The sequence below is a fragment of the Monodelphis domestica genome, chromosome 4 (genome assembly GCF_027887165.1).
Source record: "Monodelphis domestica isolate mMonDom1 chromosome 4, mMonDom1.pri, whole genome shotgun sequence".
Taxonomy (NCBI): Eukaryota; Metazoa; Chordata; class Mammalia; order Didelphimorphia; family Didelphidae; genus Monodelphis; species Monodelphis domestica.
This window is the reverse complement of record NC_077230.1, coordinates 431,845,585-431,859,294: the sequence shown is the minus strand read 5'-3', so window position 1 is coordinate 431,859,294 and position 13,710 is coordinate 431,845,585. Positions and strand designations below refer to the sequence as shown.

General features: G+C 39.0%; 1 protein-coding gene across 2 annotated transcripts in view; it reads left to right on the top strand.

Moving 5' to 3' along the window:
- Positions 1-12,685, top strand: part of LOC100617633 (zinc finger protein 883-like) — a 30,092-nt gene extending 17,407 nt beyond the window's left edge. The window contains exons 5-6 of one of the 2 annotated variants that reach the window (XM_056825516.1): positions 7,950-8,129; positions 12,162-12,685. In XM_056825516.1, the coding sequence (XP_056681494.1) occupies positions 7,950-8,129; positions 12,162-12,187 (206 nt within the window). In that variant the 3' untranslated portion in view covers positions 12,188-12,685. Of the gene's footprint in view, positions 1-7,949 lie in introns of both variants that reach the window. The other variant, XM_056825515.1, reaches the window with a different exon arrangement.
- The last annotated feature ends 1,025 nt before the right edge of the window (positions 12,686-13,710 follow it).

The window sequence follows — 13,710 nt, the reverse complement described above, 5'->3', positions numbered from 1 at the left end:
GGAGAAGCCCTGGAGCCAGGGGCTAGAGAGTCATTGGCTGAGAACAGAAGGGAGGCCTGTGCCACTGGATTATAGCCTATATGGAGGGGAAAGAAGGTAAAAGATTAGAGAAGCGAAGAGGTAGAGGAGAGGATTTTATATTGCATCCCTTGGTATGGGAGCCACTGGATTGTTGAGTAGGTGGTGGCTTGGGCAGGTGAATTTGGCAACTAGGTGAAGGATTGGAGGCAGCTGGAGCAGCCAGCAGGCTCCTGTATAGCTCAGGTGTGGGGATTGGGAGCTGAATGGAGACAGTGGAAGTGTTGGGAGAGTTGGCTGTATGTGAGAGATGTTACAAAGGGGGAGTCGATAGGCCTTGGGAATGGATTGAATATGGAGTGAGAAGTGTGAATGTGTGAGAGATGATGAGTCCTTGTGTGAGCACCCCTTGGAGAGCACCAGGGAACGTGGAAGATGAGTGGCAATAAATGCGTGATAATGAGAGCCTGAGGCACAAAAAGTCTATTTCTTAACAAGGCTAGCAGTTGCTAGTAGAGCTTGATGATCCTTCAATAACTAAAGACCGCCATGACCTAGTAGAATGACTTAAATACAGTTTTATGGTTACGTAAGGTCCAACCACACACACACACCCCTCAAATTGTGATTGGTTCTTAATGAAACTCTCTGATCACTTGACTGAATCTTCACCCTTCGTGGTGACTGGGAAACCCAAACTGGGCCAACATCCTCCTGTAAGAAGGAACCCACAGTGCCTTCTCTGACCAGTGACTTTGCAGAAGTAATGGTTTCTGTTATGGCTAAGAAAACCTAACTATAAATCAATAATCAGTTGGGAGAGTTCTGGGAAAGATAATTAAGTTAATTTTGGATGTTGTAGAAGAAGAACCGGGAGAGAATCATGTTACTACTAATGCCTAGAGAGGAGAGTGTCAAGAAAAAGGAGTGACTGACACTGTCAAAGCCTGCAGAACAGTCAAGAAAGACGAAGATTAAGCAATGGACATCAAATTGAGGTTCCTGGTAATTTTGGAGAGAAGAGTTTTGGTTGAATTAAGATAATGGAAGCTAAATTAACGCAGTTTTTAAAGAAAGCAGAAAAAGGCGTTGGAAACACCAGGTATAAATGGCCATTTTGAACTGTTTCACTATAAAATGGAGGAAAAGAATTGAACAATGCCTCATGGCGATCAATGGATCAAATAGGAGTGTTTGGAGTAGTACAGACAAATGGTTTTATTTGTGGCAATAGGAAAGGACTCAGTGAAAAGATGATTAAAAAAAAAGAAAAGAAGATGGGGATACTCGAAGAGGGACCACCCTGAGTTACAAGAGGATGGAATGGGATTATTCAGGCATGGAAAGAGATTTGCTTCATCAAGCAGAGGGATGATCTTTTCATCTGATATCAGACCCCAAAAAGGGAGAAAAGGCATCTGGTCTATGTGAGATGAGGAGACGATAGCTCTTTATAAATGTCCAATTTTTTCAGAGAAATATGAGGCACAGTTCTCAGCTGAAAAGGTGAGTGGGGTGGGGGTAAATAAAAAGATTTTGAAAAACTACTCTGGAGAATGGGACAGGAAGTCATTTTGGCAGGTGTCACAGTTAGAGCCACACTGGGATTTTGTGGCCTGGCTTCATGATTTTCTCCCTCCTTTTAGGAACCTGTAAATAGGAACAAAGTCTGCTGCCCTACTTCTAATAGAGCCAAGGGTAGCTTTGCATCAATCACCAACCTGGGCCCCTTCCCCGAACTCTGTGGCTCGATATTTGTCCCATTCTTGAATCTCTGGCCAGATTGATGTAGGTGAGCCCTACCTCAGTTTAGTGAGATGGGAGGTAGAGACTCCTGAGTATCCCATGGTATTAAAACCCTTCAGGAGCTTAGAAAGAAGCCTCTTCGATCCAGGATCTGGTCTGGTCAGTTCCATGACCACAGTGGCTACTTGGAGGCCACTGGGTACCAGAAAAAGACAAAAACAGTACAGTGCTGAGGCCAGAACTCATGCCTTGGGCAAGTGGGAAAGAGACCAGGTCTAATATCAGCCCTGGACATAGCCAGTCAATAAACATTAATGAAGCACCTCCTAGGTTCTAAACCTGAGAATAAAAGAAAGGTGAAAGTCAGTCCCTGCTGCCAAGGAGCTCACAGTCTAGTATACAAACATAGACATGATTTGAAAAGAAGCCAACAGACCATGAACCTCCCTCTTGGCCAATCCAAGGAAAATGGAGTTATTTGACTGAGAAATACATTTAGTTTAACAGGGAAATGAGGGAATACAAGGAGGGAGGATAGTAACAGATTAACAATAAGAGCAGAATTGAGGAAGAAATAGTCTAAATTAAATTAACAATGATAAAAATACAGGCATACCTCAGATATTGAGTATTAAGTTCTAGGCCACCACAATCAAGCAAAAGGCTCAGTATAATGAGTCACAAATTTTTTGGTTTTCTAGTGAACAAAAAGGGTGTTTGTACTGTGCAATAATCTGTTATGATTCTCTATTAAGTTCTCTGGAGACCATATCTAGACTTATAAGTAATAAATAATGAAAAGTGGGTCATAGTGAGAAAAAGCAGCAGCCATGTTGATTGGCTGCTCTCTTTGCCATTTTCTCCCCAAGTTGGCTTTGCCAGCCCTGAGTCAAATCCTTAGTCCTTAATTCCAAGGGAAGAGAAGTTCTCTCCTCCCTGAATTGATACTCTTCCTGACATCCCTTTCCCATGTCTCTCTTATTGAAGGATTCCAACCTCAAATGGGTCAAATTGTTGATTGTTTCTATGATTTGTTCTTTGAACCATTCATTCTTTAGAATAAGATTATTTGGTTTCAAATTAATTTACAGGGTTTTTTATTGTTTTTTTTTTTTTTTGCTGACCTGCTGTGGGGTGGGCCAGCGTCCCACAAGGGATGGGGCCTTGGAGGTGGGACGGTGTCGGCAAAATGATGGATGGGACACAGCTTTCTGCATTCACAGGTTTCACAGGATAAACTGCTCCACTTTGGCTGAGGCCTGGCTTTATTTTATACCCTCGTGATCACACATCTACTTAGCACACAGTTTCATTATCAACATACATGTTTCCATGGAACCTAACAACAGACAGGAAGCCTAGGGAGATAGTCAATGAAACACTATTGCTAAGGGCAGGATCAGTGGGTAGAATCAACATGACCCAGATATAGGTAGGGAATTCAGAGCACAGATTTGCCAGAAGTTTTTATGCTTAGAAAAGAGGGTCCTATCTAAGTGGGTATATACGAAGCCTAAGGTTTAATTTTGTAAGTGGGCTCTCCTGGTAATATCCTGGGGGGACAGAGTAGGACATCTGTATTAACCCTGCAAGCATGTTGCTCTCATCTATTTTTCCTGGGGTTAAGTAAGAATAATGCTCGTGGCAATTGCAATAATAAGGGGATGTTAATAATGAAAGTCACTTAGGGGGGTTTCAGTGGGTGTTTCCATCCTTCCTGGGGGCTGCTTTGCAGTCCCCAGTTTCCACATGGACTGTGTCAAACAGCGTGGTCCTTGATGGTTCCCAGCATTGACCTTTATTGAATGTAATTTTTATTACATTATGGTCTGAAAAGGATGCATTTAGCATTTCTGCTTATCTACATTTAATTGTGAAGGTTTTATGCCCTATTATGTAGTCAGTTCCTGTGAAGGTGCCATGTTCTGCGAAGAAAAAGGCATAGTCCTTTCTATTCCCATTCAGTTTTATCCAGAGGTCGATCATATATAACTTCTAAGCTTTTATTTACCTCCTTAACTTCTTTCTTGTTTATTTTCTGGTTGGATTTATCTATTTGAGAGAGTAATATTGAGATTCCTCAGCAAAGTTTTACTATTTCCTTCTATAACTCATGTCACTTCTACTTTATCAATCTGGATGCTATACCATTTGGTACATTTATATTTATTATTGATATTGTCCCATTTCTATTTGCATTTTATCAAGATATAATTTCCTTATGTCTTTTGATTAGATCAAATTTTGCTTTTCCTTTTTCTGAGATCATGATTGTTACCCCTGCTTTTTTTACTTTTTAACTGAAACATAATGAATTCTGCTCCAGCCCTTTACTTTTGTTCTATGAGTATCTCCCTGTTTTACATGTGTTTCTTGTAGACATATTGTGAGATTCTGGTTTTTATTCCATTCTGCTATCCTTTTCCATTTTGTGGGTGAGTTCACATTCACAGGTTTCAGTACTAATAGTATTCCCTACACCTTATTTTCCCCCTAGTTACCCTTCACTTTCACTTCTGTCTGATTGAGAGTATTTGAATTCCACTATAATAGTCTGAAGTTGTTTGGGGTGGGAAGGTCAGGTATCTCTTTCAAGAGGTGATTGGTGGATTCTTTCCATTTTTATTTCCCCCTCTTGTTTTTGGATATCAGGCCAGTTTTCTCTGATAATTTTTGGTAATATGATATTGAGACTCTTTTTAAGATCATCATTTACAAGTATTTTGATGATTCATAGATTGTCTCTCCTGAACCTTTTTCCCAGTTCATTTGTTTTTCTAGTGAGGTATTTCAAAATTTCTATTATTTTTTCCCTTTTGACTTTGTCTTATTGTTTCCTGATGCCTTATGGAGTCATTGGTTTACTTTTGCTAAATTCTAATTTTTTTCCCTCTCACTTTAGTGTTTCCTTTTCCATTTGGCCCATTCTAGTCTTTAGGGAGTTGCTTTTCTTCACTGTTTTTTCCCTTCCAATTCTTTTTGGCCCACCCTAGTTTCGAAGTGTTGTTTTAATCTTTCTGTCATTTATTTTATTATTTGATTTTTTAAACTTCTCTTCAAATTCTTCCATAAGTTCTGAGGGCTTGACATCCTTAGTCACTTTCTTGTGGAGCTTTATGTGTTTCCTTTTTTGCTATTGTTGACCTCTTCTGCATTTATATTTTGATCTTCCTTGTCACTAAAGTAACTTTCTAGGGTAAGGTTTTTTTCCTTTGCCTTTACCTCTTTTTCCTAATTATTATTCTTTCCCACCCTACCTTGTTTCCTTGTCTATCTATTCAGGTTCTGCTCTGCTCCTGAGCTGGAGGGAGCACTGTTCCAAGTTTGGGGTGCAGCCTTCTCTGGGACATGAGGTAATCCCAGGTGTCTCTGGGTTCCTCAGTTTTCCTTCGGAAGGGGTGGACAGGCTAGCTTCTTGCAGGGAGGTTTGTAGTACCTTGTCCAACTGGATTGGAAGAGGTCTAGTGTTTCTAAGGTCTCTAAGCTCACCCCTGATGCTGAACCCACTGGGTTTCTCTCCCATTTCACCTCAGTAAGATGTGTCTCACCTGCTTTCTTTTTGTATGAGGAGCTTTATTTCTATTTTTGTGTGTTTAGAGAATATGCCTGAGCTGAGTGAGCATCCCTAACTCTGCCAGTGTAGCTACTGGCATGTAATTCCTAGATTATTTTTTTAATCTTTAGTGTGGCTAATTGTATATATTGGTTTGTTGTTTTTTTTTTTAAACAATGTATGGAAAACAACCTTTGTAAAGATGGGATTTTTCTAGACATAACTTACTTTTGTTTACCATTGGCAAACTGGCTGTTTTCTCACAGGAAATATCCTGAATCTCTATCCTCTGTGGCAAGCATGTTCCTTTGAGAAGCTTCCTGATAGAACAATAGTAACATAAGTGAAGGATAAGTCGAATCAGAACAAAACCATTGCGTTGCAGGCAGTGACAACTGAAGGCTTATTTTCCTAGAAAGATCATGATGGTCCATGGTGGTTTCATAATGTCTGTACTATGTATTCCTAGGTGTGATCATGGTTTTCATAAAGCCTACTATCTCTGCTGCCAGAATGCAAACCTATGTAACATCTTGATCTGGTGATTACAATTTTAATAATGAATAGGATGTGATTTTATGAATGAGGAAACTTCTGTAGTCTAGTAACTAAGAGAAAATGAGGATCTGTGATACCAATAATCATTTGTTGATGAATGTGCACTATTCTTGGAAGTTTGGAAACAAATTGATGTTAGTTAAGAAACTGAAAGAATATATTGCACCTAGAGAAGCAGTCATAGTATGATGTAATCAATGTACAAAACTCTGAAGGATTGTATGCTTGTGTCTAATGGTTTCAATTCACTTAAAAAAATAAATCAGTTATGCTTGAAACACACACATGCTTGTTGTCCAGAGGAAAAATAGCTGTATAAAAGCAATCATTTACTGTTTAAAGTGCCATTAATACATTTGGAGTTCAAATCACTGGGAACGTTGTCTAGAACCTTTCTAGGGTTTGTGAACCTCTGCTTAGGAAGAACTTCAAGAAGACAAATAGTGAAGCTTACTGTCTATTTCCTTACAAAAGGATGATGGACTCAAGTTCTTTTATGAGACACATTTTCAGATGTGGGAAATGTATGCATTGTTAAACATGCTATTTTTCACATGAATTTTATTTGATTTCAGGGAGCAGACACACTTATAGAAAAGAAATAAGAAGTGGCTATAGTAAAAAAGTAAGGGACCAGAACAAAGTCTCTTATGCCTCAGGTAAATGCAGAAATCAGTGTCTGCAGTAATCATATACAGCAGCAGGAAAAAGAAGATTGAAAATAATCAGTAGGAAAATTCCTTTGTACTTACAGACAGGATAGATGATGAAACAATCTGAATATTTAATATTTGTGCACCAAATGGCATAATATCTGTGAATCTTAAAAACTACTCAGACTGTACCTTAGAAGATTTAGTTAAGCTATTCCCCTATTGTAACAATGGAGGTACTTGGTCAGGTATTGAGAACTTTTAAAATTACTCCACCCTGCTCAGACAGTGCCTTAGGGAAAGATAAAGTTGAAAATTCCTGATTGAACAATGAAAAGTCCCTGACTCATACTTATAGTGAAGCTAAAACCTTAAGCTAGGTCTATTTTTAGATCTAATACAAAAAGGTGCTAAGTACCTATAAAAAGGTTAAATTAATCACTAAAAGGTCAAGCAACTTACAAAAGGCAAGCTTAACAAAAGAGATGTGAAGTACTCAGCAGATTTTATCTAGCCAGAGAAGGTGAGAACAAAAGAAGATGAGAACTAAGAATGGGCAGTCCTGGGGAAAAACATCTACTGTGATTGGTAGACATGAAGATTTAGGGGAGGTGGCATATGAGAAAATTTCTTTAAAAGGAGAAGGATTGAACTCAGTTGAGAGGTTCAGGAGCTCAGTAGAGGACTGGAGCTTGCTTGAGACGATCTTGTGGTGAGTGATAAAGACTGACTCTCTCTCCCTTAGGCTCAGGCCTAGGCCATTTGGCCTAGGCCCTTTCTACTACTCTCTCTCCCTCTCTCTCTCTCTCTCTCTCTCTCTCTCTCCTTCCCTTAATTCCTTCATTTGTATTAATTAAAATCTTCATAAAACTCAGCTGACTTGGGTATTTTCATATTTGGGAATTTTCCCATGGCGACCACTTAATTTTAGATTTTAAATCAAGACACTAAAAATTATCTTAACAATTTGGCCAAAAACTTTACAATTTAGGCAATCCTCAGTCTTGGCAAACCACATTTTCATGGTTACATATCTATGAAGTAAGGGTTGATAGTGCAATGGAGACAATCTGTCTGGTTCTATGGACAGAGCACACTCAGTCACCAAGTTGGAGTTCTATCCTCAGCTGCTGCAATTTGGATCAAATCATTTAGCCATTCTGAACTCATTACCTGAGTTGCAAATGTAATGAGAATGCTGGCCCTGCCTATGTTACAGGTTTGCTTTGAAGTTCTACTGTGATTATGTATAAAGTTCTTTGTAAATTAAATTATCCTGTGGGTGTAGCTAATGGCATACTCTAATGATTGGTTCTTTGGAAAGAGATTATGAATTAATTTTTGTTTTTCTAATTGAATGAAGAGTATGTAATTATGTTTTAATATTTCCCTATACATGTTTTATTGTTTATTTCTTTCAGAAGGAGAGATTAGACTTGAAATGGAAGAGACTAAAGCAAAGCTAAACATTTCAGTAAAAGAAACTCAGAAGCAAAGATTCATGAGTGATGGTCCTTGTACCTTCCCTTGGAAACAAATCTCTGCAGTATTTCAAAGAATCCACACTGGAGGGAAACCTCCTGAAGGTCATCACTGTGAAGGTAAAGCTCTTAGTCAACAGTCATCCCTTATTTACCATCAAACAATTCTGTCTTCAGAGAAATCACATGAATGTAATGAATGTGGTAAATCTTTTAGTGACTATTCATCCCTTATTATACATCAGAGAATTTACCCTGGACAGAAACATAATGAATGTGAAAAGCCTTTTAGACAGAGCTCTAGTCTTGTTGAACACCAGAGAATCCACAGTGGAAAAACATCTTATGAATGTAATCAGTGTGGAAAGACTTTCAGAAAGAGGTGCCATCTTGCTTTACATGAGAGAATCCACACTGGAGAAAAACCTTATATATGTCATCAATGTGGAAAGAGTTTCAGAATCAGCTCCAGTCTTGCTATCCATCATAGAATCCACACTGGAGAAAAACCCTATGAATGTCAACAATGTGGAAAGAGTTTCAGAATCAGCTCCAGTCTTGCTGTCCATCATAGAATCCACACTGGAGAGAAACCCTATGAATGTCATCAGTGTGGAAAGACTTTCAGATCCACCCCTAATCTTGCTGTTCATAAGAGAATCCACACTGGAGAAAAACCTTATGAATGTTTTCAATGTGGAAAGACTTTTAGAAGAAGCTCTGGTCTTGCTAACCATCAAAAAATCCACACTGGAGAGAAATCTCATAAATGTAATCAATGTGGAAAGGCTTTCACCCAGAAGAGTGCTCATACTTACCATCAGAGAATCCACACTGGAGAGAAACCTTATGAATGCAATGAATGTGGAAAGACTTTTAGAAGAAGCTTTAGTCTTGCTAAACATCAGAGAATCCACACTGGAGAGAAACCTTATGAATGTAGTCAGTGTGGAAAGACTTTTAGAAGCAGCTCAAATCTTTGGTATCATCAGAGAATCCACACTGGAGAGAAACCTTATAAATGTAATCAGTGTGGAAAGGCTTTCACAGAGTCCTCCAGTCTTACTTATCATCAGAGAATCCACACTGGAGAGAAACCTTATGAATGTACTGAATGTGGAAAGGCTTTCAGAAGCAACTCCAAACTTGGTCAGCATCAGAGAATCCACACAGGAGAGAAACCTTATAAATGTAATCAATGTGGAAAGGCTTTCAGAAGCAACTCCAGTCTGAGATATCATGAGAGAGTTCATACAGGAGAGAAACCTTATGAGTGTCTGGAATGTGGTAAAGGTTTTAATAGACATTCTTCCCTTACTAAACATCAGAGAATCCATACTGAAGAGAAATCTTATGTACATAATGAATGTAGAAAGACATTAAGATATGGATTTGGTCTTGCTTTACATAAGAGAATCCACACTGGAAAAAAAACTTATGAATGTCATCAATGTGGAAAGATTTTTCAGAAAAGCCCATATCTTGCTATACATCAGAGAGTCCACACTGGAGAGAAACCTTATGAGTGTCTGGAATGTGATAAAGCTTTTAATGTACGTTCTTCCCTTACCAGACATCAGAAGATCCATACTAAAGGAAAAACCTCATTAACATAATATGCAAAATCATTTAGCCTAAAGATGTCCTGTATTTCTGATCAGAAAGTCCACATGAAATAGAATTCTTGTAATAAATTATATAAAGGACTTGAAATGGAATACAGAGCTTGTGAGACATCAGAGAATTCAATCTAAGTACAAGCTTCATTTGGACTCAACATAGTACAGTCTTTAGCCATAAACCATCATTTTACATCAGAGGATTCATAATGGAGAGAACATCTTTAGCCATTCCCTAGGAGACTGGTATTTACTTTGTTTAATGATTAAGTGATCCTTACCTTTGAGTCCCTCACTTTTGGTGTAAGACTAGGTATTATAGGTTCATAAGTCTTACATCAAAATTGAGGGACTCAAAGGTAAGGATCACTTAATCATTTTCACTCGTATTCAAATAGGTGTTCAGAACAGTGTAGGTAAAAGCAGGATATTGGATAAGGTCCAGATATAGAGCTGGGAAGGCTTCATTTAAAAATCCACCTTAGCTGCCCTGAAGCTGTGTAAGACTGAGTGTGGAACCCCCAAATCTCCATTTACTTATCTCCAAAATGAGGAGTTTGGACTTACCCACCTCTGTGGTCTCTTCCCACTTTAAATCTTTGTTCTTATCAACAGTGTTCATCAACAGTTCATATCAACTGTTTGCAAAGCCTCTTCCAGTATTCCAGAAAGGGAGCCTGTAGCCAAAAGTAGTTCTCATCTAAACTCTCTTATGCTACTTGAAAACAGAAAAGTTGGACAGATTCCATGTGTCATATACCAAAGAAAATTAGTATAGTACCCTATTCAAATCCAAAGACCTCACTTGCTGGGCCTGGATTTACTAATCACTAAAAAATGCTGGGAAAATCCATGAGTAGCCTGGCGGAAACTAGGGCTAGAGCAGCATCTCACACGATAGACAAGGCTTAGTTCCAAATAGATACATTCCTCAGATATGAAAGGTCATTTCAAACAAAGCAGAGAAACCATGATAAAGAGAGATTTTGTCATTCTGGAGAGGGCAAGAGTGCCTTGGCAGAAAAAAAATGAAGATCACAGAGAATTAAATCAACAGATTCTTTTTTCACCTGAAGACAGTCATGTATCTCAAATATAAAAGGAAAACAACTGTAATGGGAAAGAATTGGCAGGAAGTTCCTCTCTCATAAAACTGTACTGTCCAATGTATATAAAAAATGGAGGGAGGTTTATAAAAATGAGCCATTCCCCTCTAGGCACGTGGTCAAGAACTATGAGGAGATGGTTTTCAAAGGAAGAATTCCAAGTTGTCAATGACAATACAAAACCACATTCTATATCTGTAATCACCAAATCACTGATAATTGGATTTTCAGATTCAAAAAAAGAAAAAGAAAATGACAATCCATACTATTAGTACCAACATGTTTCTAGTAGCTCTTTTTGTGGTGGCAAAGAATTGGATACTGAGGGATGCTCATCTGTAGGGGAACAGCTGAACAAGTGGTAAATGATTGTAATGGAATACTACTGAGGTATAAGAAATGATGAACAGGATGAGTTCAGAAAAACCTGGAAAGACCTACCTGAACTGATGCAGAATGAAGTAAACAGAACTATGTGAACATTGTACACAGTAACAGCAATATGATATGATAGACAATTGTGAATGACTTAGCTATTTTTAGCAATATAGCAATCTAATCCAAGACAATCCCCAAGGTCTCGTGGTGGAAAATACCACCCTCCCCCAGAGAAAGAACTAATGGATTCTGAATGCAGACTTAAATATTTCAGTTTATTTCTTTTTTATTGTTCCAATTCTCTTCCTCAGAATGAGGAACATGGAGAAAGGGAGAGAAGGGCAGAATTTGGCTCAAATTGTACAAAAAGTAAAAATTTTTTTTACGTATCATTGAGGAAAAACAAAAAAAATGATCATCAGAAATCTTGGAGGGAATTAACAAACGTGTTCATTGGGAGGCAATCTTGCTATAATTCACATTCCTACACGTCAAAGAGAAATGTATGTGTCTCACTTGCATTCTGAGTCCCTTGTGTCTATTAGGACATGGGTAGCTTATTTTTTTCTCTTGTCCTCTGTAGGCCTGATTGTTCATTGTATTGATCAGAGGTCTTACTTCTTTCAGAGTTCTTTCATACAATATTGTCTTTCTTTGTAAAGTGTTGTTCTGCTCATTTCACCTTACATTACTTCAGACTACCTTTTGGGCTTCCTCTCTAACCCTCGCTGTTATTGTTTCTCATCTTATTTCATCATCTTCCTGAAAATGACAAATATTTTGAGGAACTTAATTTTCTGTGACTACATATTAGTTTCCAGAGGCTTGGGGAGATCAACTTAAAGCATATGTGCTGGAATTCACTAATAATTAGTCATCTTCAGTAATTCACTGTTGCTAAAGGTATGACAGTCCCCAAACTGACTAACACCATGTGACTGTGATATCACTAACAGGAGATGTAATTCCTTAAGTTAAAGATAAAAGGGAAAGACCCATGTACAATATTTGTGTATGAATATATAATGGCTCCTTTTGCTTTGACAAAGAACTTGGAACTGTGGAAGAGGCTTGAAGAGAGGATTTGCAGGAAAAGTCAGGCACGCAGACCAAGGTGAAGGATCCATCTGTCAATCAAGGAGAAGATTCCAGATGGAATGTTCCCAGGAGGAGGCAGTTGAAGTTGGCCAGGGGGAGAGGAATGGATTCTGTCTCTCTCTCTGGGGGGACTGACCAAGAAAGGAGAGAGAAACCTCCTCTCTGGGGTTTTTCTGACCAAGGGAGGCAAGCCTGGCTGAAGGGGGAAGAAGCTGAACTGATCCTATTAGCTTCTGTCCCAGGCTGAAGGACCTTGGGGGGGCTTCTGGAGTTAGGCTGAGAGACCTTGGTAATTTTGTGACTTGAAAGAAGAAAAGAAGGCTTGTTATCCTCCATCTCTCTGACTATCCCCCTGTCACAGCTGTGACTTCCCAAACCCTCATAATCCTCATTTTAGATTAGGAAAACCCTCTTCCCTCTCACCTCAGTTTCCTTGTCCTGTTATCCCAATAAACCCCTTACCTGAGAAAAGAAAGGGAAGAGTTTTTCCTCATAAATATCATAGTCCACTCAGGGGGGAGGAGCGAAGCCACAAGCTTCAGAAGAAACTGGGAGGAAGAGGGTGGAAGAAGGGAGGGAGTGAAGGGAGGAGGAGGTTAGGAAATATATTGATCTACTAATCATCAGTAGAGATCAGTAGGCAACCCCCAGAGCAGTCCCCTGTGGCAGCATCTCTCTATCTCTCAGTATCTCTCACCTATCTCCATTGTAACTAGGCAGCCTCAGAAGTTCCCCGAGCAGTAGCTCTCACAGTCGCAGCCATAGTATCCAGTCACTACAACCAGAAATAGTTCCCCACAGACTATTATTTTTATTACAATTGGCACCTCAAGTTTGACTTAACCCCACAATCCTTCAGGCAGGGTAGTTAAGGAAGGAAGACAAGATGTTCAAACAAGTGGTTTTTGGTGTGGTGGTCATCGCAACCATTGCCCGTTTTTGGGTATACCACTTACTATATAGCAAATTTACCCATATAGTAGTGGAAACTTTGGATTATGTTGGCAACGTAACAATGTCTATTTTGCAGTTCCCATTCCAAAATGAACTGGTACTCTGACAAGTCGTGGCACAAGCGTATGTATTCTTAATGACTGTATTGCAGACTCTAACCCAAGTGAAGAAAATATTTAGATTTGTGGTTCCCCTTAAGGCAGAAAAGATTATGGCTGTTGATACCAATCTAGAAGGCATGATTAAGGCTGTATTTGAGCAATTGATTAAGGAAAGAGGACCAGATCTGGTTATGGGCAAGGACAATGGGCAAAGAGAGAATGTTCCTCAGGACACTGAAGGTGACAATGAGAACAAGGCTGCTTGTGATCCTGAGAAAATCAGTCCGTTGAAAGAGGTCACTAAGCTAACTTCTAATGCTAATGTGATACACTCAAAAGCCCATAGACAATTCTCCCCACAGGAACGTGAATCCATAAAGTGCTGTTTCCCTAAATTTGTAGAGAATCCCTTCAAATCACAGAAGGAGCTTAAACAGGCTTTCAG